Source organism: Corvus brachyrhynchos, unplaced genomic scaffold, assembly GCF_000691975.1.
Source record: "Corvus brachyrhynchos isolate BGI_N302 unplaced genomic scaffold, ASM69197v1 scaffold255, whole genome shotgun sequence".
Taxonomy (NCBI): domain Eukaryota; kingdom Metazoa; phylum Chordata; class Aves; order Passeriformes; family Corvidae; genus Corvus; species Corvus brachyrhynchos.
Window position 1 is genome coordinate 8,662,677 of NW_008238358.1, and position 26,704 is coordinate 8,689,380.

The following is a 26,704-nucleotide window of genomic DNA, read 5'->3' on the forward strand; positions in this document are numbered from 1 at the left end:
ATCATAGCTGAAGAGCATGCAGGCCAGTCAATATCCGCTAAAAGGTGATTAAATATATATAGAGAGAGATGTATAACTTGCTTAGGTAACCTGTGTAAAACTGGTGACACGATGCTCTGCCTCGCTAAAAGGCACCAGAGCTGCCCGCTTGACTGATCCAGCTTGGTTCTACTCCTGTGAGAAGTAAGAACGGTAGGAAATGAAGTTCAGGACACAGCACCTCTGCTTTTTTGCGCTGAATATTGCTTTACGTAAAATATACATTATTAATGTGTCTGCAACAGCATTAGGAGATCCCATTTTTTTCAAAGCATTGCAAAATATTTTGTCATTGGTATCTCTTGGTGTTATTATTAGCCTATAAGTTACACTTAGCATAAATTAATTATTACCCAGTATTATGATTATTTTAACTAATTATTATACATACATGTACAACAAAATTTTCCATATAAACCATCCCCACAGTACTTAAGAACCTAAAATGGAAAAAATATCTTTATAGTTTCTACACTACATAGCAGTAATGCAGCTCAGATCCACAGACCTTTATTTATAGGCCAATGGACTCAGCAGAGTGGTTCCACAATTATTAATGGCCTATTTCCATGATAAAGTTTTATTTAGTATTAGTTCTCTAATTCCCTTATTATACTGTATTCACCCACTGACATTCTTATGGGCATGAAGTTTTTATAATTAAATTTATTTTAGGCTTCAGTAGTTTTCTAGAAAATTCCTTGTTAATTCACACCTACTAAGCATGTACAACATTATACGTATTGTTTCTACAAAGGCATAATCTAGTTACCATTTCTGTCAAACTACTGGAATATACATGTTTTATAATAAAGAATTCACCAAACATTAATATGCTTAATTAAAACTTGCTAATAAATAAAAATAATTTTGTTGAAATTCAGCTTATTGCCCTATACAACAGTGAATACATGTACTTGGTTGTAGACACAGAAGCAAGCAGAAGCACACAGATACACACTCATTAGCATCTGGCTATCTTGTGCAGTGTCCTCACAGCACCTGGATGCCTCAGCTGCCTTTCACCTGCATATCTGCTAATAGAACACAGTTTGAGGGCAGTTTCTAATTTCAATTTTTTCATTTGTGGTGTAAGCAATGAAATGACTGGCAGATCAACTCAGCAACAGCAGTGTCATATAAAAAGGAAAACATGAGAGGCCAGAAATCCACGGCACATTATGGCATGATAAAAAAGAGGAAGCCTTGTAAAAAAAGCCATTTGTAGTCAATTTTTTAATTTAAAAAATGCCTTATTTTCCTATGGATCATTTTCATTACAAGAATACTGGTCATCTAACTAATAAGCCAACACTCCTCTATATCAAAACCTGTGGTGGTTAAGACTATCTAATGAAGAGCAGGAACTAGGATTAAGATTTTAGTGCTTTTTGTGTCACGCTTATGTGACTCAAATCCACTTGAAATTTAGGCACTTTAATAAGAAATATGATCACAATCTTTACTTACTGCTGCGTCTCTCTTGAAAATCCCTGAAACTGAGAAACATTCCCTTCAATTTTTCACCTTCAGCTTCTGCATTAGTAAGAAATTTTGGCCTTGAATACACTCAGCAGAGTTTCAGACTTGGCCAATCAAAACTGCTTGGCACTAGCTCATCCCTGACTTAATATGTATTTCTTTGTCTTATCACCTGATCAGTTTGCAGTTCCTGAAGCACAACAGCATTAAGTGCCTCCAAGAATGCAATGAAGACACTGTTTTCTTTTAAATATGGTATGTGGAGTAGAAAGCTTTTCTTTTATCGTGGAAGCTTAATGACCGGAGGTCATGTCTCAAATGTGGGACAATCCGCTTTAAAATTTTTCCTATTGGAAGTCAGTATTTTTGTCACCTTGTAGAATAACCTAATTAGGGTGATTCCATGGGAAGAAAAGAAAGATCTGGCTAATGAAAACAGTCAGAAGTCACATCATCCTGTTATACCATGAAGTAAGAGATGCACCATTGTCATACTCAGCCCTGCTAACCACCAGCACAGAGGTTTGTATGAAGTTCATCCTCCACCTCTCCTAGTGACATAGTGCTCTTGTGCAGTAAAAACCATAACAACTGAAGGTTAAACTACAACTCATTTCTTCCACACGCAAGTACTGGTTTTGAAGAGTAAGATAAATGTTAATACAATCAATCTGAAACAAGGAAATATTTTTATAAAAATAATAAAGACATTTGTGATAAGAAACAAGAAAATATGACTAAATGTGTGATGCAGTTTGTACAAAAAAGGATCACAGGTAGAAAATTACTAGAATCTTACCCATATTTATACCCTCAGATTCAAGTAAGAGAAAATTACTAATGAAAGCCTTTATGTTAGTTTATGTCTACCCCACAGCATGCAATACTGTTCAAAAATACCCATGCTAATGCTGAATGAACTAGCATTAGTATTAAGCATTGCACAGACTTACTCCACTTGGGTTGATGTGTCTCCACCACTTTCAGTTGTGCAGGACAAAGCAGTGGGTTAATAATACACACACAATAATAATGCCTTGGTATCCACTATCACTCTCAGTGCTAGCTTGGATTTATCCACTTGGCACCACATAGTGCCAGAAAGAGGTACATTTTATTAGTCACAGTAGGTAACAGATTCAAATATCTTACAGCTTTGAAAATAACAATGAGTAGTCAAATGAAAGGATCTTATACTGGGATATTAAGCTTTGTAACTTTTTTACCATAAGGCCATTACTTCACTTCTTCAGTGGTTCTGCTGCCGTCAGATGGATTATTAGTGATTTATATGAAATTGTTTAGTGATGCTAGTCCAATATTCAAAGGTACCTATCTATAAAATATATGGATGCATTTTCGCTATATAAAAAAGGTTAAATACATCAGAATGAACCATTAAAAAACAGATAAAAGAGTAAACTGCTCTAATGAAATACGCATGGAGAAATTTGCACCAGCCATAGACACTTTGTATGACTTCTGGTATCCAGGGCTATTAAACTGGTTCCTTTGCTTGCTAAGGATTTAACTAAATAAAATAGAAAAAAATACTAATTTTCTAAAAAATTTTCTTATGCATCTTGATTATTACTGTAAATACAATATTGTATCACCATCTTTCAAAACTCACAACCTTACATCAATTTACCTTAAATAACATTACAAGTTTGTACATGCTGTTGTAAAGGAATTAAAGAAAGATTTGAATTCAACACTAGTAACCTCAGAAAAAAAAAAAGAAAAGCATCAGAGTATTTTAAAAGTAGAAATAGGTTTACCTCTTTGCTTTCTTCCAGGTCTGATTCACTGCTGAACTCCTCTGTGTTTAAATTTTCAAAATCTGATTCTCCGACAGCAATGGGCACTGTCACGGTGAGACTTGGGTTGTTTATGAATGACATATAATCACTTTCATCAACAACATATTTTTCCACACTGCTGCCTATGCCACTGGTAGTTCCATTCCCATCTTTGAGATAGGCAAGGTTTTTACCTATGTCTACTATTGTATGGTTGGAAATACAGCTGTCTTTTTTATTGTTTAGGTCTTCAAGAGGTTTGATTTCATCTAAAACTTTCTGTTTTCTAACAAAGGCTTTTTGAATGAATTCACGCACTTTTCTCTTCACATAATCTATGCCTTTCTGAATCCTTGCCACAGCAATCTGGAGATTGTTCATTTCATTATCATCATCTGTAGCAGCAAGGTTGTCTGAACTAAATGAGCTCAGCAGCAAGGCCAAAAAGAGGTTGAGTACCTAAAAGACAGTAAGGAAAAAATTACTCTTATTTTTAAGTCATAAAAGCAATGTCATTATGAGTTTTTCAATATGAGATAATTTTCATTTCACAGCTAGCACTTTATTTCAACACACCTCCCTGCTATTCTTTTCAGTTCATAATCCCTGTCCCTCACATTTTATTATCTCGCCAAAAACAGTTTTAGCTGGTTTAACGTCACTAATAAAGGTGAAAATCTGAGCTGTTCCTTGACTGTCTCCTCCACAATGGCAGTAGTGCAGATCTTCTCCTCAAAATGGAGAATGGCATAACGAGGTGGAGTACAACATAATGTGATTTATGCAAGCTACATCCGCTATAGTGTTCATAGGCCAGGAGAAGGTAGGCAAATTCTAGTTTTCTACAGTTCAACAGACCGTAGTTCTAGTACCTCTAATTCAGAATATGGTAAAATTTTGTATTTGGCAAGTATGTATGAGTCTATCTTGGTTTTGGGCAGGAACACTAGCTAAGAGATAAAGAGTCCACAGATGTGATACACCTCAATTTCAAGAAACTATTTAACCTCAGTTTCAAGAAACTATTTCAGACTTTCTTGCATGCCATTTTACAGACATAAAAGAGAAATTTGAATTGCATGCAATTCTGACAGACCATGTGCAAAACTGATTAAAAATCTTTAAAAATCAGTTAAATTATATTTGTCACTTCTGCCTGTTCAAACTTGCAGAATATTTTATAAGATATGCCACAGGACTCACATTAGTCTGGTGAGACTTGGTAGTGATGACTGTGGATAAGCATATTTATAAAATTTGTGGATCATACCAAAAAGAGAAGGGATGCCAGCACTCAAGGAGGAAGAACTACATAAACATGGTTTATGGCAAATTGGTAAAATGATTCAAAATCAATATGGTATTTAATTCTGAAGTACTGTTGTAGAAAGGATTGTTAAGAAAAATGAAAAGTATATATACAGAAGGTGTGAAAACTGGCAAGGCGGAAGCACTGCAGAAAGGGGCACAGAGGCTGCATCAGGAAAGCAATGCTGGTACAGAAATTTCATGTGTCATTTGGGGGTGTACTACAAGAATGCTGAATGTTAGAAATGGAAGTATCATTATTCCACATTATTCAGTACTTGTGTCTTTATTTAAAATGTTGCTTGGGAGGAATTCAGAGGCCAATAGCAAAAGGGATAAGCCTTTTACAAATCATCACCTATGAGAAAAAATTGAAGAGCTAGGCTTGTTTTGTTTCACAAAGAAAGAGTGAAAGTGGAAACAGTAAACTCTTCAGTATTATAAATGTTGTCACAAAGACCAACAGTTTTCCATCAATATTGAGACAATTTAGTTTACTGGGATGTAAAAGGCAATTTAAATTAGATTTTTTTTAAAAGGCACTCTTAACTGTAAGCATAATTCAGCACTGATCATATTAAAGAGGTTATAAACCTACTGAGATTTAAAAGAAAAAGTAGACAAACATTTTTCATAAATGATCAAGGTGTATTTGAACCTGGTTTACAGAGAGCACAAGTGAACTACATGATTTCCTGAAGTCCTTCTCCAGTCTTCATCTTGGATTTCTAAATCATGAAAAACAGAAAATATGTCCTAAAAGTTTTAAAAATCGCCACTGATCACATACCACTAGGTTTCCAATCACCATGACCATCATGAAGACTGTAAGGCACATGGTTTGGCCTGCAACCTCCATGCAGTCCCACATCGTTTCTATCCATTCTCCACACAGCACTCGGAATACAATCAGGAAAAAATGGAAAAAGTCGTGCATGTGCCAGCGAGGAAGTTCACAGTCACTGGAGATCTTGCAGACACATTCCTTGTAGCTTTTGCCAAACAGCTGCATCCCAACCACAGCGAAAATGAACACAATGATGGCCAGCACCAGGGTCAGATTCCCCAGAGCCCCCACTGAGTTGCCAATAATCTTAATCAGCATATTTAGAGTTGGCCAAGATTTTGCCAATTTGAAAACTCGAAGCTGCAAAACAGAAGAATGGTATATGGTTCTTCATTATGCTAATTGTAATGAAATAACTGCTATACATTCCATATTTCAGTTACCCTGTGTCTACATCACGTCGCTTGTAACCTTGAGAAGTGTTAGTTATAAAATTTGTTTCCAGTTCTTTGTACAACACTACACATCAGCACTGTTAAGTCCTGATTCAAGTGATAAGAAATCAAAAATACTGTCTCTATGCTCATTCCAATTGAATTGCAATTATCACAAAGACTCCAATTCAGACTTTGACTCTTTTGGTATCTTTAAGTATTTACAAAGAAGTTGTACTTGTTAAACAAGTTGGACAAAACAGTCTTTCTCCTGTAGTTAGCTATAAGAAAATATTAATAAAAATAAATTAGCACATATGAAATGCGATCATTTAACAGGACAATAAGTGTATAGTCACTTCCAGATCCTTTCATCTTAACTGGCAGTGAGCTGGAGGAAACGGTTTTCCTAAAAAGAGAAACAAGCTAGAGTTGTTAATGACAGACATACAAGTGACTTGAAAGTATCTTTAACAATGTATTTTCTGTCTTTTAAAAGAAATGTAATGTGTCTTACAAAGTTTGTCATACAACATTGAGAAAAACAAAGGAAAGTATTATATTAGTAAGTACAACTTGAAACAGACAAAAATTATTGGAAAGATACAGCAAGTGTTCAGACAATTGAAAGAGCAGAAGACTAAAATGAATATAAAACTAAGTATTATTTAATGTGATGATCTTATGTTTTATAAATAAAACACATAAATGCCAAGTTAAAACCAGACCCTACTACTGAGAGAGAAGTCAATCCAGTCAAATTTTAGACTTTAGGCACAGTACAGTATAATGCTATGCAGAGAACCAGAAAACAGACTTACTTAAAACCCCTTATTTTTTAGAGGGGATTTATTTAACTTGAAATTAAAGTTAAATATATTTTTTTTAAATTTAAGGCAAAAGTTGAGCTTGATGACTAGGAACTCTGGCTTCACGTCTCTCAATGTGTAGGTCTTTTCAGAAGAGGATTTGGACATTGACTTGCATGCTAGCCTAGTCTGCAGCAAGACCAAGGTTTTTCAAGTTCCTGTTCATGAAAGAGATATCTAATAACAGACAGAGTCACTGTAATGACCTCTGAACAGAAAAGCTGTTGGACAGCAGATAGACCCTTGCAGAGGATGGTATGGAGAAGGCTGGTAGGGATGAAAAGCCCCTGGACAATGAAAAATCCTAACCCTACTCTCATTTAAAACTAACCATGAAAGCCAGATGCTAATGGAAGTCTATAAGCTAAAATTGTCAATAAACTTTTATTAACTAACCCATTATTTACCAAGCAATTCACTCATCTTCAGTCACAGGTAGTGAGGGCCCTGTGGCTCTTGCTTTTTTTGACTCCATCATCTAGGAAGAAGACTCTAAGAGATACTTCTGTTATAAAAGTTAATCCTTTAAGCACACTTTCAGCAAGAATAGAATTGATGTTGACAACACATCTTGGAGGAGAAACAGACATTACTAGGATAATATGCAAAACAAACTTGACATAATATATACATGCCATCTAGTGAGTATGCAATTTAGCATTTTGTAAGTTCTGAAAAGATCTTCTATCTTAGCCAAATATATAATTTGCAAATGAAAAATGCACAAAATATATATGTACAAAGACAAAAATGTAATGTAGAAACATATTTTAAATAGTATATTTACCAATCGGAATGATCGAAGGACAGATAATCCTTCTACATTTGCAAGGCCAAGTTCCATTAAACTAAGACTCACAATAAAACCATCAAAAATATTCCAGCCCTCTTGGAAATAATAATAAGGATCCATGGCAATTATCTTGAGAAACATTTCTGCTGTGAAAATTCCAGTAAACACCTGCAAGGAAAATAAAGTTTCTTACTCCAGTTTAGGAAGAAAATATCTAAAAAGTAAAACTAATAGTATCAATATTTGCTAAGTTATATTTTCAGCAAGAAACTAATGATAAATCTGAATAGCTTCTCTATATTTCCATATGATGGGGTTAGGGATAAAATTCATATTTGAAGCTTACATATGCATCACAATGTTTGGGTTCCAAAGAAAAAGGTAAATGGGAAAATGTGGTTTTTATCAAGCCTACTAATATATATGTATGCCAATACACAGAATAGCATCTGATTTTAATGCTCATTTTTATCTCCTTAGAGCTCATCTTTGCCCTTAGACCATCTTTTTACTTCTAGTGATGAAGAAAATTGGTTCTATTATAAACTTATTTTATTAAGAAAAAAATTATACAGAAAGTTGAGCAGAACTATTCTTCTACAGGATGGCCTGTGGAAGACACTGTCATTCTATTTCATTATTTCCTTACATCTGCCATACTTACTGGGTCTTTCCCCTCTAAAATTCCTTGAACACCCAGATCCTTAGGAGGTGCTAATGAGGAGCAGAACGGGTGTGGGAATGGAACTGAAAGTATGATTTGTTACTACTTATCCAAGAAAAAAAACTCCTTTAACAAGCTTCAATGACAGAAAATGAAGGTTTTAAAAATCAAAATGCATATTGACTCGGTAGACCTTTACTCTGTAAAATAAAAGTGGTGAAATTCTCATATGTCAACAGCTTAAATTTAAGTTCAACAATCCCAAACCTATAAATAGTCAACTTCTTTTATGTGAATGTGCATAAGTCACAGCAGAATTAAAGAAAAATGCATTTCACACACATGGCATATCATGAAAGACTTACAAGGTTTCCTACTGAAAGCACACCACTAAACTGTTCTGTCATTGGGTAGTGCTCCATGGCCATGAACAGGGTGTTTAGGACGATGCAGATGGTAATGGCCAGATCAACAAATGGGTCCATCACAATCAAATTTACAATATGTTTGACTTTCAGCCAGGGAGTACAGCAGTCCCAAATCAAGCAAGTGTTAGCAAATTTATACCAACATGGTGGGCATTTCTGTCTGGATTCTTCCAGTTCTAGAGAGAAAAATGAAAATAATATTTTAAAGATATTTCTCTATTCAGCATCACCTGGGTATTTCCTTGAAGCCTAAATGCTGTTTTCCAAGGTACTGTTGATAAACTGTGTTGGTATTTTGAAACTAAGACTGCTGTCAGTCAAAAGAAATTACAATTTAAAATAATATAGAAAACAAAAAAAAATTACCTATACAAAAGATTCAAGAGATAAAAGAACCATTCACAAGCTAATGCTATATAGAATGCAAAAAAGAAATTTGTCTTAGAAACCTGTCGTAAGACTGGGTGATGAAGGGATTGAAAGCAGCCCAGCAGACAAAGACCTGGAGTTATTGGTGGCTGAAAAATTGAATGTAAGCCAACAATGTTGGTCACAGCCCCAAGAGCCAAGATCCTCCTGGGCAGCATCAAAAGCAGCATGGGCAGCAGGCTGAGGGAGAGGATTCTCCCCCTCTACTCCAGCTGGAGTGCTGTGTTCAGCTCTAGACTTCCCAGTATAAGAGCAGGTTCAGAGGAAGCCACAAAGATAATCAGTGGCCAGAGCACATGTCCTATGAGGACAGGCTGAGGGGTTGCTTATCCTAGAGAAGAGAAGGCCCCAAGGAGACCTTATTGCAACCTTCCAGTACTTATAAGGGGCCTGCAGGAAAGATGAGAAGGAGCCTTTATCAGGGAGTGGAGTGATAGGATGAATTTTAAACAGAAAGAGGGTAGATTTAGATTAGGTAGTAGGCAAAAATTCTTTACTGTCAGAGTGGTGAGGTCCTGGCACAGGTTGCCCAGAGAAGCTGTGGATGCCCTATCCCTGGACATGTTCAAGGCTAGGTTGGATGCGGCTGTGAGCAACCCACTCCAGTGAAAGGTGTTCCTCTCCATGGCAGGGGAGTTGGAACTAGATAATCTTTAAGGTCCCTCCCAATAAAATATTTTAAAGTTTCCTCAGGAAAGACAAACATTTAAAACAAGCCTGAAGTCAGACAAGTATTTAGACAGCATTATGATCCACATGTGCACAACCGCTCATTATTATCTCCCAATTTGCTATTTTGGGCATGGTCATTTAAGCCTCAACATAATGTTTCACCCTTTCTTACAAATAGTTGCATAATTCCATGATTCAAATTAATTGTATTTAGCCTTACAGAAAGAAGAACATGATCCCTCCTTTGTGCAACAGCAAATCTACTGAATTGGTAGAAGGGGATCATTCTACTGCAAGAAACATAACCATTTCAGTAACCTCCGAAGAGCTTACCCCAAAACATAACTTCACTAGAGAAAGACTACTTTGAATAATTGATTTTGCTTACATTTAAATTGGAAGCTTGCTGCTTCCACCTCAAACCTATCAGTATATTGCAAGCTTGACTCTTTTTCCAAATTTATCAGTCCCATATTAAAAAAAAGACAAACTACCAAAAAACCCCACTCCTAACTCCATATAGAAATCTCCTCTTGTCTGTACCCTGTAGGCTGAAATAGCTGCCTTAAAACATCACTCCTACTTAATGCATCACACATTTTAATAGCACTTTAAGGCACTGTCATACAAAAAAAATCTACGTTACATACCTTCCATTGTGTTTGTAAGCATGCTGGCTATACTCATTGCTCTTTGCCTTGCACTAGGGTCTGTTAGGTAGTCCATAGGAACATGGTAAGAACTAGAATGTCTCTTTCTTAAGTCAGTTTCTGTAGTAGTGCCCTGAAAATAAAGCACCAATGAAATAGCTAATTGACTGTACATGTAATAACACTTTAAGCTACTGCAGAACTCTATTGGTTTAAAACACTGGTGCCCCCACCATGCTCCAGTTATACTGAGGCTTTGCAATAGACTGAGATGTGCCTAAGTCTGTTTAGAACAAATAGTCAAACACTGCAGTAGGATTGCTCTTGTGCCTGAAGAATATATTTTTAAGTATTTTGTTGAAACAGGGCTGAGATATTAAAGCAGGTTTCAGACTAAAAAATGTTCCACAATGCTTGTCAATGAGCTCTGCTGTAAATATCTTTCAATTTAGGCAGTGAGGTCTTTTTCTAAAGATGAAAATGCCCAGCCCACACAGCTAGCAGCAAAGGAACCAAGAATAAGTGTATTTTCTTAAGATAACTCTTAATTTAGAATAAACTATGAATTTCCTAGCACATTTTTCAAACAAAAGAAAAAATATTTAGTAATGTTGACATAAAAAACCCATAGAAAAATTAGCTATATTACAGGAACACTATCACAACCCTTGCATGTTGTACTACCAGGGTAACATCAAAAGTTTCACATATGGACAGCAGGAAGCTAAATACTCACTATGTATATATACTTTAATATATTCCATTAAGTAAATGTAATTAATTTCTTTTTTCCATTTTGATATCCTTTCTGATATACAAGTACAGAACCATCCAGTTAAGTCTAACCATAATGAATCAATGGGTGTAAGACTACACAAACTAAATTTATTCAATGGTTTACTATGCTATTCTGTTAATTCCCAGTTAATTAGCATGCATTTTCACATATTTAGTTAATGAGAGCTGGATAATTTTAGTTTATTAGCTTACAGCCAGAATACATGAAAGGAGCATTCACAGCTTAGCCAGAAAGGTCATCGTTGCCATGTGACTAAATTTTGTGGAAACAGTGACTGATCATACAGGGAGAGAACATCATGCCTGAGCTATTGCAGACTTTCTTACATTGCTAGCAGTGGCTGCTTTATCAATCATCACCTCTGGCAGAAGCTGTCCCGTAGGCGATGTCAGAGCTGGCGGCCCACCAACTAAAGAAACTACTCCGTTGCAATCCACAGTGCTGTGCATCTTCCCATTTGCTGGAAGTGCAGGTACTGTTCTGGATGACCTACTGGCCTGGCTAATGTTACTGTTGCGCCGTTCACCATGTCTATGAGGAACAAAGAGAGAATCTCTTCTGCTCTCATTGTCTTCAAAAGTGCTGTGCTCATCATCAGCAAAGTCATTTTCTGATCCTACATCCTTTGCTCGACCTCTGAAGCTGAAAAGACTTGTTCTGCTGTTGCGCCTTGGGGAAAACAGGGAGCCACGAATGCTCAGCAAGGACTGCAGGTAAATAAAAACAATTATTATCAGAAGGAAATCCTTTAAAATACAACATTTCCATACAGAGGAAAAATCCACAATGTCTTAAAGGGTAAGGTCGTCTAAGAAGAAATGAACTGGTACAGTCCCCCCCTAATACACTCCCTTTTGGGTAGTAAACAAAGAGAACATAAGTGACAGACAAAGACTAGTTATTTTACTGCTTTGGGTATATGAAATTAATCAGTTTAATTAGAGTAAAAGAAACTGCTTGACAGAATTGTTTCCTCTGCTATTCTGCCTATGTTATTATCAACTGTGCATAAACTGAGTAAGTATATCTAGACACTGTTTACCCCAGGCTGGCATTAGTATGACAGGCTGAGTAAATAAAATTTTTAGGCAAATTTTCTGTGACTCAGTCTGCACATAGAAGTAGCTCCCAAATACTGCCTAGTTTAAAAAACATAAATATCTTTTCAGATACTAGTCAAGTGGGCCATAATGGGTTTCTTATTTCTTTTTTAAAGTCTTAGCTATCCTGAATATGCAATAATTTGCCTGTAATTTTGTATGATCGGGTTTGCTAATCTACATCAGTTTACTCATATGAGTAAATGTCCTGCTATGGGAGGATCTCTTCAGTATTAGAGTCAAAATAATGCTCTAATCTTACAAACAATTATACATGTTCTTAATTTTAATTCGTATCAGTAATTGCCTTGATTGATAAGTATTAGCACCTGATTTCACCCAAGACCTCTATGAACAGCAGATGATACATAATGAAGCAGTGTCTTTGTTTCTCTTCTAAAACGTATCTTTGTGGACCTGAACCCCATTGTTCTAGAGACTGCAAAATGCAGAACAAAAAGGCACTCTGCAAAGAACTTATCATTTAAATGTAACACAACAGATGGATACAAAAAGAGAGGGAATACACAGAGGCAAAATTGATGAGTATGATAAACAGTTATCTTAGCTCACCTGAAGTCACTTCCCTGTCAAGCTTTCTGTAGGCAGCATGGTAAAAGAGAGTTTTAAAGAGGGATTTGAGGAAAGCAATGAAGTGTTCTGTGAAAACTCATGGGAGCTTCTTCCAAGCATGAAGGGCAGCATACCAGAAAGGGCTCAAAGAAACTAGTTTGAAAATTTAACAGGTTATGAATGCTGGTATGGGTCAGTCAAAGCTGGGACTTGTTTACTGTAAGTAGACAAGGTGGGTTGGAAGGAACTTTAGGTACAGTATGTTTCATGGTATTAAAAAAAATTCTTTAGGTAAGTATGTTTACTAGCAGATTAAGGAAAAGCAATGGGATAGGTTAGTGGTCTTTGCAACAATACTCTTGATGAATACAGCAGTAAAGAGGTCCAAGTTAAAAATGATTCAGAGTTGTGGGTCCAGAATAGAGTTTAAAAAAAAAAAAAAAAAAAAGAAGAGAAAAAGAGAGAGAAAAGGGATCTAGCAAAAGGCCTTGTGGAAGTCCCTTAGAAAACTGTCAAAGGGGTAAAAGGATCTTCTAAACCAGGAGAATTGAGAGGAGACAAAGTTATAAATGTTAGGAAGAGTAAGATTTCAAGAGGAATAAAATGGTCATTTACACTGAAAGAAAATGAAATGCCAAGGAGAAAGTCAAAGATGATATATAAGCCTGAGTTTTCTCTAGGAAAATGTTACTAAAAAACTGGTGAGTGGAACATCTGTTTAGTGGTTAGAATCCACAGTGAAAAGGTACTAGGGTTGGAAAACCAGAGGGGAGGTGATTTCTAGACTGTCATAGTCAAACAACTGTAAATGAACTTGGAGATGAAAATGTTAGAAGAAAGAGTTGTATGAGGAATGCTTCATTTCTTACAAGATGGATGAATTGAGCTGCAGTTGAATAAGGCTGCAGTTTGAATGATGAGACAGGCAAGAATATGCACCTAAGGGATCCGATGGATCTTCAACATGAAGTTGAAGCCGATATGTGAGAAAATTTGTATAAGGAACAGAATGAATCATGAACTAAATTCAGCAATGAAGCCTCACAGAGATTAGTTAGACAGTTAACAACATAAAACGGTGGCAGACCAAGGAGGTGGGGTGGGGGGAAGGATGCATTACTATTGAAAAAGGAAATACATTAGGAAGTGAGTGTAAGGAGTGGCAGAAATAGCTGGAAACATTATATTCCCACCACAGTCTGATCTAAGGAGGACAGTCTTTAGTAAGAAAATATTGGATGAAGAGGTCTGAGCTTCTTTGAGAATGGGAGCTGGAGAAAACAATACATGAAGAGAGTATGAACACTCATGATCTATTAAGGGATGAAACAGGCTTTCCAGAGACAGAAATAGAAGAGGATTAAAAAGGCAGGAATGAGTTTAGTAATAATGACTAAAAAGAGGGAGAAAGCAAGTCATAAAGACCAGGGAAAATTGCGAAGGTGGAGATAAAAGAAGCATATTGAGGCACAAAAAGGGGCAGAAAAAGGAGAAAATGTATGCGAGATCTGGACTTGCAGTGCTAAGCGGAGAGTGAGAGGTGGGCAAATGAAGAGGAGCTTTGAAAACTGTAGAAGATATAACATTACAAAACTATCAAATGAAATAAATGTCTGGATAGGAGATGCAGATGGCACTCTGAGTCACTGGTGTTTCAGTATAAGAGACCACATGCAAAGACACATTGCCACACATATTTCCACCTTAAGATAACACAATTAATGTTCTCACATCAATTAATTTCTCAAATTTCACATGAGCATTAATGTAATTTCTACTGAGCTTTTTGCATCCCAAATTTTAACACTTTCCTCATTTGAAACATTACATTTTGTATGTATGCACCATGTTTTGAAGCCACTCATCATGCTGAATACATCCAACTTCATGGGGAGATCAGTCCATTTTCATTAAGAAGCTTGAAACACAGTTCATGTTACTTAATACATGTAATTTTGATTTTTCACACATGAACTCAGACTAAAACCAAAATCTCTCAAATTCTTACAGTTTCCTATTTGGCTGTAAGTTTTTACTTGGTTAGTCTTTGATTTAGGATATTAATGAATGTATGGTATCTTGCAAGAATTTACCAAACTACTTTACAGGACTTTGTTTATATGATGAGTAGACAAAAAAAAGGTGTTTAAGAGGTAATAATACTGTGGTACCTGGTGCGGGGAAGAGAATCTCTTTTCGTATGTCAGTCTATTCCCCTCAATGGAAAATCGGAAACCTTTCTTTTTGATGCTGTCCTCTGACTCAGATTTGTGAAATTCTTCCCCATCCTTCTCCTCGCCTTCAGATTGCTCTTTTTGCTTTTTTTTCTTTCTTCTATTCCTTCTCTCTTTAGCACTCTTTGAGCTCAGTTTTGATGCCTCAGAAGAACTTTCGGAGAATCCACCTATTCCACCTACTCCACTATAATCTCTTGAGTCAGCTGCTCCAGCTGCTGCCGCCGCCCTTACAAACAAGCACATGTGCAACTTACAGCATTTATACAAATACACACACCACTCACTATTTCAAATTTATTGCCACTCTTAAAGAAATTAGTATTTTGAAATAAAAACAATGTTTCTACTTCACCAAACCCAGCATATCATAAGACGTATAATTTGTGAATTACCACAGAAACCATAATTTGCCACTGCTCCATAAACCAGGAGCAAGAGTAACCCAAGGGAAAACTGGGCTGTCAAAAAACCAAGTTAACAAGCATCTGTTTCAGATTGAAGCAACATGTTGCAATGAATTTTTCATCTGAAGTACTATGTAAAAATAAAGAATCAAGGCTCAAACAGGTGGTAAAATCCCTGTTAACAGGAAGCAACACTTTCTTACAACATTTTGATGGATTTTGAATACTCCCTAGTCTGTTAAAGATCTCTTGTAATTTTGATATCTCAGTTTTGCAAATAATAATCAGAGGTTTGAGTTAAACTACACAGTATTACATACTTGTTGCTGTTTTATTTTCAAAATGTGTGGAGAATTTTATTAACATTTATTTACAGGCTAAAAAACCAAAAAAACAAAAATCCCCCACAATTCTCCCCCAACAGATTGCAATTGACCAATGAAAGAAAAATCCTGATTGCTGACTTTAGTAATGTGCTTATGTGGAAGACATAGTTCAACTTCTGCTCTATGTGGCCACATGCCAAGCAGACATTACCAATTATTCTATTAAAGATTTGAGAGCCTTCAAAAAATGAAAAGGAATTTCAAAGCATATGTAATCATTCCATTTGTACCACAGAAGTGTTTTCTTTGGTTTCTCCACATTTTCCAGTTCTCTTTAGAACTGGAAAGCTATGGCTTTCTGCTGTGAGAGATGTGTAGGGAGTAGAAAAAGCCAAGTATTGCTGAAGCACCATCACCTACAATAGTTTTGCTTCTGTTACTTTTATAAGCAGAATTACTCTTTGGATTTTTTTTCCACATCTCCACCTCCATTTCAGACAATCACAGAATGGTTGAGGTTGGAAGGTAACCTCTGGAGGTCATCGTGTCAAACTCTCCAGCACAGACAGGGTCATCTAAAGCAGGCTGCCCAAGGACAATATCCAGACAGCTTTTCATTACCTCCACAAGCACTCTGGGCAACGTGTTCAAGTGCTCCGTTAAAAAGTTAAAAAGTTAATTTCCATCTCCAATTTGAAAATCCAGTGCTTCAGCTTGTTGGTTATTATTTTTGACACAAATTAACAGCTTCACTCAAACCAGCAAAAAAAGTGCAATGGAAAACATTAAAGATTGTTTACAATATGAAGGAATTTATGAGACAAAGTAATATATTGTTAGGAGTAGGGGAGTAAAAGTATTCTCATATGTGGACATAAAGCATCCGTTCACAGTCACGAATGGAAGAAGAAATTTTACTTTACAGGGATACCTGAGCTTCTTCCTGTTGCTTTTTCAGTTGTTCCAGCATTTGCTGAAATTCTGCCTCTTTCTGCTCTGCTTCTTCCATTGTTGCTTGATTCTGTTCCTCATAGGCCATGGCGACCACAGCCAGGATCAAGTTGATCAGGTAGAAAGAACCCAAGAAAATGACCAAAACAAAAAATATCATATATGTTTTCCCAGCAGCACGAAGGGTCTGGAGAAAAAGAGATAATACACTTTTTTAGCAGACTTTAAATACTGTTGCATAGTAAGTTAGCCTCTGTGTTATAATTTAGAAAAACATTGTAAGATTGATTTGTGTTAGCACAAGATTCTTTTGTTACTTTTTCCTTATAGAATTATTATATCCTGGATACATATGAAAAAGTTTTGTGTCTACTATTGTCAAGGCAAATCCAATTCTGAATACTTCAGAACTTATACCGATAAGAATCTATACACCTACATTACAGCCTTTAAATTTAACAGTAGGTGGGGCCACTGATCAGCACCTTAGCTTCTTGTCTCATCAGTCCCAAACTACACTCCCACAAAAATATTTCATTATACAAAATGTTACAGTGGACAAAATTGCTGTCTTTCAGGTATGGATATGTGTAGTTCAGGGACAAGATGTAACATTTTCAAACAAAACATATTTGTACTAGACTGCAAATTAATTTAACATAGCATCTATTTATAGCATATTTGGGTAAGAAACTTTAACAACTTAAGTTCATTTATTCATTTAGGTACACAAACAATAATGCTTAACCATCTTCATAAAATAGCAGCTATTCCTTATTATGTATTTAAGAAGCACACGAGTTTCTAAATCATAAATAAGGGCCTTACTGTTTTAGACAATAGTTTACATGTATGAAATTAAAGATCATTTCTGTTCCAAAGGCCTTAAGGACAAGTGAATGAAAATAACTATGCAAGTACTATGTAGTAATGGTATTGGTGATGGTGCTGTTTATTTTAATAAGTCCTCACCAGCTGGTAAAGATTCTCCCAAAAGTCCTGAGTCATCAATCGAAACAGTGACAAGAATGCCCAACTGAATGTATCAAAACTTGTGTAGCCATAGTTGGGGTTTCTACCAGCTTTCACACATATATATCCTTCTGGGCATTGACTACAAAAGAAGAGGAAATGCTATTTTTAGCAACTACTCTACATTACGATATGCTGCAGTAAAACAAAATTGTTCAGGAGTACTAGTTTCTGATGAAATTATGAACAAGTAAAATATTATTCTACATACCTAAGATAAAAATGTATAGCTTACTATTTTTCACTTTGTAATTCCACTTCCTAATAATATTTCAATGCTTTAATAATATAACTAATAGCATTCTACCCTTCCCCACAATTTGTCATAACATATCTCCACCAGGACAAGAGAAGAACATCAAGTAGCACGGCTGATAAACAGTTGTCAGCAAGCTGGCAGCAACATTTGTGCACAGATCATTCATGTGGTTACTTTTACAAAAGTAGCCTAAGAGGCTGATGGACATGCCTGTGTAAATTCAAGTCACAGAAATGGTTGTATTTAGGTATAGCTTCAAATGCAAAACACTGGTAATTTGCAATTCTATAGTACACTTGATATTAAAGTTGACTACCTGAGCTATTCTAAGTAGCTAATTATTTTTCTTTGATGCATAAAGAAGAATGATGATCATTTTCTTACCCTGCATCTGAGCTATTGCCACACAGTAGTGCATCATTTTGTCCTTCCAAGAAGTAGAAATGACCTGTTTAAAAAAAAAAAAATCAAAAAGGTGATGAGAAAGATAATATTTATGCCTAATGAAAATTGAGGAATTATACAGACTTTTACACATGAAAGAAATTAGCAGAGCTAACAGAATGTTCAACTGCAATATATAGTGGCTAGGAATGAAAAAAGCATGGTAAGTATTGTTTTGACAGGAAAATTACTTCCTACAGAATCTTCAAGTTAGCCTTTCTTTAGAAAACAGAAAGTTAGTTGTACAGTTAATTCTTAGCAACCTAACCAAATTATAAGATACAATGGGTGGAATACCAAATTGTGTATGTTAGCAAATCAAAAAAATACCAGGAAAATGAGGCAAAGGATGAGGGCAATTCTCTGCCTTCATTTGCGCATTTTGATGCATAATGTTTAGTATTATTCAATTATAATTATTCATTACATATTATTTTATCCAAGTATTCCTTGAAAAAAACCCTGAAATACTAGGGAAGAGATTTTTTCCCTGTACTCAGCACCAGTGAGGTCACCCCTCGAGTGCTGTGTCCAGTTGTCGGCTCCTCAGTTCAGGAGGGATGTTGAGGTGCTGGACTGTGTCCAGAGAAGGGCAAGGAAGCTGGTGAAGGGTGTGGAACACAAGTCCTGTGAGGAGCAGCTGAGGGAGCTGGGGGTGTTAAGCCTGGAGAACAGAAGAATCAGGGGAGGCCTTGTCAGTCTCTACAACTCCCTGGAAGGAGGTTGTAGCCATGTGGGGGTCAGTTTCTTCTCCCAGCCAACCAGAGACAGGATGAAAGGACACAGCTGTAAGCTGTGCCAGGGAAAGTTTAGGTTGGACATAAGGAAGAATTTCTTCACAGAAAGGGTGATTAGACATTGGAATGGACTGCCCAGGGAGGTGGTGGAGTCACAGTCCCTGGAGGTGTTTAAGGAAAGACAACATAGCACTCAGTACCATGGTCTAGTTGATATGGTGGTGTTAGGTCATAGGTTTGGCTCGATGATCTCAAAAGTCTTTTCCAGTTGATTATGTGATAACACAACATGCTCAAGAAATTTCTAATTGGATCTTGATTTGAACAGCTGAGGGAGAAACCAAGCTTTTATTGTACATTAGGCAAAACTAATACACAAAATTCAATAGCAATGTACTTGAACATTTAGGCTAACTATTAAGATGAGGTAAAATATAATTTAAAGAGATAGAAGCCCTAAAAGCCCACAACAAATTCTTCTATTTTATTTTATTTTCCCTTCTTTGCAACAGAAAGGGAAACACATTTTGCCATCAATTCCTAGTTTGGCATTCTTAGGGTAAAATGGGAACCTCTAATGGAGATTTTTGGGTCAGGTGGCACATTAAGCTAAAGTTGCCAGAATTAGGTATGTTCTGGCTGTTCTCAGGAAGCAGATGGTTCCATGAGATTCACTGCCAGATGGCATGGACTAGCTTAGCTGGCATGAACTGAGGGCTAATGCTAAACAGACAAGAAGAGAATTGCAACCAGTTCCTACTGACTGCTTCTACTCTGTCATCACCAGTATACAATAGAGGCAGCATAAAATCTGCTTACTTTACAGAGAAAGAGAAATTATGTCCATAATTTATGTATCTGCAATTCTAGTCTCAGATATCATATAAGAAATCAGTGGGTTTTCAGACATTCTGGTGATCACACAGTCAGACCCTGTGAGACATCTAACCCCTACTTAAAAAGAAGTTTAAAGATGCAAACGGGCTCCAAGCAGAACTTGCAAAACTGTCTGTGGGCCTAATACACATTCTTATGTGGCACAGCTCCACTTTCAGTCCACTACTTTGGAAAACACTTAAGTAAGATTTTTTTTTAATACAAAAATGATAATGATAAAACGACAAAAATAGCAAATATGAGTTTGTAGAAAATATGCCAGATAAAAAACTATTCCTGTCTCCTGCCAACTTAATAACAGAACAGTAAGGGGTACAAGTCCTACATGACAATTCCAGATAGAAATAAAGGAGATATGTTCTGGCTGGAAATACCACAAAATACTTGAAGAAAGTTCTTAGAGAGCAGTTGCCAGTGACCCAGTGCCAATTCATAAGGGCAACTCTCTGAAGATATCCCAGGTATCTGTGCTAGACATGGTTTTCTAACAAGTTTCATTACTAACTCAGGACACAAAGCAATAGAAAAAAAATGCATCAAGTATTCTGAAGACATTAAGCTAGAGAAAAGGTATTTGAAATTTAGAATGACCTTTACAAATTGACAAGTAAAAGCAATTGGATTTATTCCAATAGAGACAAGTGGAAAATGCTACACTTATCAAGGCAAAATCAAATACATAAATACAATACAGTCAGGACGTGGCCACAGCCACCGCTGTACAAAAAGATGCAATACCTGTCACAAAGTAAAAATTGACTGTGAATCAACAATACAGTGATGACATAAAAATGAGGTAATTTTGAAATGTGTTAATAGGAATGTTGCATATATGGCATGAGGGAAAGATACAAATCAGAAGCAATTGCTGGAGGAGTTAGTACCCAATTTGAGGATCTCAAAAAACCTCAAGCAAACAAAAGCTGTACAAAAAAGGGCAAAAGAAAAACAACAAGAAAAAAATGCCAGACTAACTGGAAAGATTCAAAAAAAGAAAAAAAAAAAAGAAAATAGGTATAGAAAATGCAAAACAGAAAATAGGATCACTTGACTTAGGAAAGACCAGAAATATAGAGGATAACTGCATAAAGACTAATATAAAGTAGTCTATGATAATCTTAGTTCTAAGTCCACAGCAGATGTAGTAATATATTCAATCTGAAATTAGGAAAATGTAGGTCAGATATTTAGAAAAAAACCCTTTCTATTTGTGTGTCATAGTACCAGAAACAACTAAAGGGGAATGGAATGGAATCTGTTCCTCAGATGGCTTTAAGAATAAGTTATGATCCAAAATTTTGCATGACATTTGTATATTTCAAGCATGCTGAGATGATAAGTATATTAAAAGATTATAAGGCAATGAGACTTGGATACAAAAGCATTTCATTCTTAAACTGAGGTTTCCTAACTTTCAGTGATATAGTCACCAGTTAAAATATTTATACAGACTTAATTAAAAACCTATTAGGCCTAATTATGAATACATTAAATACACTAAATACACTAAAATAAATAGAAGAGGCTGAACAGATAAATGGGAGAGATTAACAATAGTATTATGAAAGACAAAATAGCAATGTACTATATGTATGTTCAGAGTTGTTTTATCTGAATTTTTCAACAAGTTTTGTTAACACAATACTAACATTAACTACCTAAAATGGTGGGAATAGTGTACTATGAGGTACAAAATGCTCATTTCTTGATTTTCCAAAGATAAGAAACAAAAGACAGAAATGTGGAATCTAGTTCTTATTTTGCAAGAAAGATGGGATAAATCACCAGTATTCTCTTAAAGGTGTGTCTGTGCTGTGCAAGGGCATGTGGCACAGAGGCACTCAACTCCAGGAGGAACAACGTAGCTACGTTTACGTGCTCTGGCAGGGTTCTTGGGCTAGCTGATGTTCAGATGTGGGCTTATTATATTGAGCACTATCTTGCACTAACCTAGCTCTTACATTTCAGATCCCATGTTAGGGCTGTCACACTATTTCAGGAGGCTTGAAGCTAGCACGGAAATTTCTGGTTTATGCTGCAATGTGATTTTACTCTAAAAGTCATATTCTGTGAAAGGTAAAAAAGGTAATTTGCTACCCAGTATAATATTATGAGTATGTTAAATTATATAATGACTGTGCTTTTATTTACTAGAGAAAAATGAGTGCTTTTATGTTTCTTGGCCAGGTTACACACTTTTAAAGGCAAGGGAAAGATACTGATGTTCTCAAATCTGTTTAAATCAATACCAGAAAATCAATGCAGTAGATGATATAATTAACTCTTACTTTTGTCTTCGATGTACTCATCCCAGTTAAATGTTGTCATTGTTGCATTAATAAATGTACCATTTTCACCTATAGAGCTATTAAAAATGGAAATAACAGTTGTTTCGAAAGTAGAATTGTCTGGAGGCCACTGCAGGCATTTATTCCTCAAGTTGCCCATGAACAGCTGCAGCCCTATCAGTGCAAATACACTCAGACAAAACACAGTCAGGATCATCACATCTGAGAGCTTCTTCACAGACTGAATCAGGGCTCCCACAATAGTCTTCAGGCCTGCAAAGAGATAAGATTTTTATTATGATGTTAAATAGATTCTAAACACACACAAAAAATCATGTGACTGCTTTCCTGGTAAAGATTTCATGCAAAAAGACTAGTAATTTGTGACACAATAATTTTCATGAAAAGCCTTATTATTTGGAAAGATGAATGAAAATATGTAAGTTTATACTTATTTTATAGTGTATAAAAATAAAAAGTAGATAATTCCAAACACATTGTTTGTGCCAAAACAAGTGATTTTATTATTCATGCTACATCTCAACCCTACATAGAATAGCATTGTTTGCTTTTGCTGATGCTTCTTGCCCAAACCTTTCTTTTATGAACCTTTTGTGATGTATTCTATATTAGTAACCCCATTGTAAAGACATTATACGTGAATATTCAAATGATATCATAATAATCTTCTTACAATATAAGAGGGGTGATGGTTTGGAGAAGAAAGACATCTTTAAAACGATACCCCATGCATGGCCCATGCTATCCTTTAGAGTTTAATTTTTTAGACATAACTTAAAACTGAATTAAGTTGCTATATCAAGTGCCTTCAATAAATGAGAAAATTTGCATCAGTATGAAAGCTTAAAATTAACTTATATTTAAAACATGTAAAGGAAAGCTTGATGTCATAAGATGCAAATCACATAGGCTGTTTACTGCAAATATCTCATGCAAGAATTTGTTAAACTCAAAGGCTGATTTTTTTTTGAGAAGAAAATACAACTAAATACAAGCATGAATCAATTTAAATAAAATTACATGTCTTGACTCCTGCTTTTCTGGTTTGTTGACAATGTGTAGCAAACAAGGCTTATGCTTTAAAAAAGTGAGTACAGCCTTTGTAGGACAAAAGTCAGCCTCGGTGTTTAACCTGGCTCTCACCTGGAATGACTGATATTGTTTTCAAAGCTCGGAGAACTCTGAATGTTCTCAACGCTGAGACATTGCCCAGGTCCACAAACTCTGTCACATATCTGTAATAGGGGAGTTCACACACAAACACAATGACAGCACACAAATAACAGTTGGAGATACAAGGGGCCTAACACCTTACACCAACTACTTCTTACCTGGAATTACAGAAATAGTTTTCAAAGCTCTCAATACTCTGAAAGTTCGAAGAGCTGAAACATTGCCTAGGTTTACAAATTCTGTTACATACCTGTAGGATTAAATCACAATTACTCAGAATTGAGGCAGATTTTATTCTGTTTGCTTGGGTCTTTGAGCAAGACCTTTTCACCGTTCACTGTATTTTGCCTGTGTTATAAAAATGCTTCTGGCCATAAAATTAAATTAATTTTTATAATAATAAACCACATTTACTTCATGTTTGAAAACTAATCTGGTCAGCTATCAGCAGGAAAAAAAGATTCCTTTAATTCTGGTATGCAGAAAGGAGACAGGATATGAACAGTTCAGGGTGATGGCATTCACAATCCTAATGGGCTGGCACACCATGCTGGCCTCTGCAGCACATGCTTGGCTAGAAATACTAAACTGTGTAAAAGAGGTAGAAGAAACATATTGAAACTGCAGGAAGTCCAGGCTCCAAATACTCTGGCTGACAAGATACGAGGCAATTTTTAGTCACTAATCTCATGCTACCAGAAAGAATTTTTATTTAAAAAAACAAGTAGAAGACTTACGCAAATGTGATGACAGTGAAATCTAGCCAATTCCATGGGTCTCGGAGAAATGTAAAATCTTCTAAACAGAAGCCCCTTGCAAGAATTTTAATAAGTGATTCAAAGGTATAAATTCCAGTGAATGTGTATCTGAGGAAAATACGCAAGACAGAGTTTATAGATCATGTTATCTTTGCAATTGATGCTCTCTAGTTGTTTTATTCTCGTTTTCTTCACTTTAAGTGGCATAAGAAATAGTGACAGTTACATCCAACTTTAACACCTGCATAATTCATACCATAAGGAAAGAGGAATGAAATTAGGATTAAAAAACTGATAACCTATAGCTTAAATTCAACTTCTATAATCTATACAATAAGACACATGCAAAATTCCCAGTTACTACAGCGGTGCATGTTTATGTCCAGTCTGAATCCATGTTATAACAAAACACACAGATGGATTACATTAGGATTTTAGAAGTTTCTTTCAGTTAAAAATTCCTTTCTTCAATATTATTTTTATGCTGAAATGTTGCTTATTACCAAGAGCTGGCGATTGCCAACCCTCATCAGTCGAAAAAAATATGTAATTCTGGCATTTTGAGTAATTTCATCTTCTGTGTCCAAGTGATGTCATCCTGAAACTTAGTTTTATTTATATCTTTAATGAAAAGGAATTCAAATTAAACTGCTTAAAAAGCTTACTCTAACTGAGCCAACCTGAAAACAGTTTTCCAATACAAAAGTTTTCAGTTCAATTACTAAAGAATTTATTTCCTGCAGAACTTTACTCCACGTATGAGGACATGCATGGTAACTCCAAATGGCACAATACAGAGACATGAAGAAATACCAAAGCAACCAATCTTTATCATAAATACTTATGACATGCTAGATATCCTGAATACATATGTATTCACACTGAACTCAAAATGAGAATGTCTTTGTTGACCTTAATAGCCCTATGATTTCACTTTTGGTTATTGAAGATTGAACAGACATGTATCAGCCCAAGCAGTAAGAAATGAAGAAGCAGCAGAAAGGAAGCCCCAAGAACAGTTTCACACTGCGGCCTGCAGCCTTGGAACTGTCATTGTGTATTGGCACCTCGCAGCTGACATCATACTGGACCAATTAGCCAAGCTGACATCATATCACACCAATGATTAGCTAACCATTTCAATACTTTTTTATAGCTTATTTTGCAAACAAGTTTTACATTGTTACATTGATTTTGGTAAGAGAAAGCTGCACTGTGATGAACACAGCCATCCATAAGATGGTCCCTTTATCAGTAATGGTTATTTCAATAGAGATGAAAGAGTGCATTTCCCTGCGTTCTTGCACAGATGTGACATAGGACGCAGTCAAAAATATTTATAATCCACTTTTTCTGTATGATCATAAGGATAGCTTTTCTTACGTTTCCCATCTAGCACTGCAAACAGAGGAAGGACATTAAAGAACTTATCATGAGACACTTATACGTATTTAATGTTACAGCAAACTAGCATCAGAATAGCTGTTGCAAGGATATCCCAATAAGGTAGCTGCTGCCAGTGGAAGCCATCCTCATTTAAAGTAATTTACAGTAGTTTATTTCTGATTACTGGATATTATTCAGAGAAAATCCATTTAACTTACTCTACATTCTTTGTCCAGTCTGGAGGGTTACTCATGGTCATAAATACGCAGTTGGTCAAAATAGTGCACATGATAAGCATGCTGAATAATGTAGGCCAAGAGTTAAGGAATGTATGCCAGGAAATATCATAAAAAGAGTATCAAATAACACACTGCTTTGGTAGACTTTCACTATCAGGAGCCATCTATCCCTTCACTGCTCTTTTAATAGCCAGGGAAAAGCCTTGAATATGTTAAAGCTTTCCTTCACTGCTTTATAGCTAGAAGAGAACAATCATACACTAAAAATTAAAAAATCTGAAAGACATTTTAAAAAGAGCCCCAACTCTAAATTATTTTTTCTTATTGAATAAAAATGTCAACATTTGAAGTATTAGCTTCTAATTCCATGGAATAACATAAAAAGTATTTCTTTTAGATGATCTAGACAAATCTGATCTGCTTCATGCATACAGAGCAATGAAAAATACATTTTCTTCACTTTTATGTTTTACCATAAAATAAGGCATGTATCAATATTTTTGCTTATCATGATGATACATTGGAAGCTAGCTGCCAGATAGTAGGAGAGAACATAGGGAACTCTTAGCAAGAAAAGTATTTTATTGCTGTTTGTTTTATATATGACTTTTGTAATATAAATGCTGTTGGGAGGGGAAGGCGCATGTGATTCTCAAAAAAAGAAATCCAAATAGAATTCCGGAACAGGTCCAAGTCATAAATAATTTCATTTAGTTGAACAGA

The 26,704-nt window shown here is 35.7% G+C and overlaps 1 protein-coding gene across 1 annotated transcript in view; it reads right to left on the reverse strand.

Annotated features, from left to right (window-relative positions):
- Window positions 1–26,704, reverse strand: part of SCN2A (sodium voltage-gated channel alpha subunit 2) — a 74,377-nt gene that overhangs the window by 21,446 nt on the left and 26,227 nt on the right. The window contains 14 exon segments of the mRNA XM_017735761.1: window positions 3,303–3,782; window positions 5,422–5,778; window positions 7,509–7,682; window positions 8,544–8,782; window positions 10,358–10,490; window positions 11,516–11,863; window positions 15,001–15,291; window positions 16,728–16,934; window positions 17,720–17,861; window positions 18,423–18,486; window positions 22,405–22,677; window positions 23,757–23,848; window positions 24,336–24,464; window positions 25,961–26,050. Of these exon segments, the coding sequence (XP_017591250.1) occupies window positions 3,303–3,782; window positions 5,422–5,778; window positions 7,509–7,682; window positions 8,544–8,782; window positions 10,358–10,490; window positions 11,516–11,863; window positions 15,001–15,291; window positions 16,728–16,934; window positions 17,720–17,861; window positions 18,423–18,486; window positions 22,405–22,677; window positions 23,757–23,848; window positions 24,336–24,464; window positions 25,961–26,050 (3,019 nt within the window).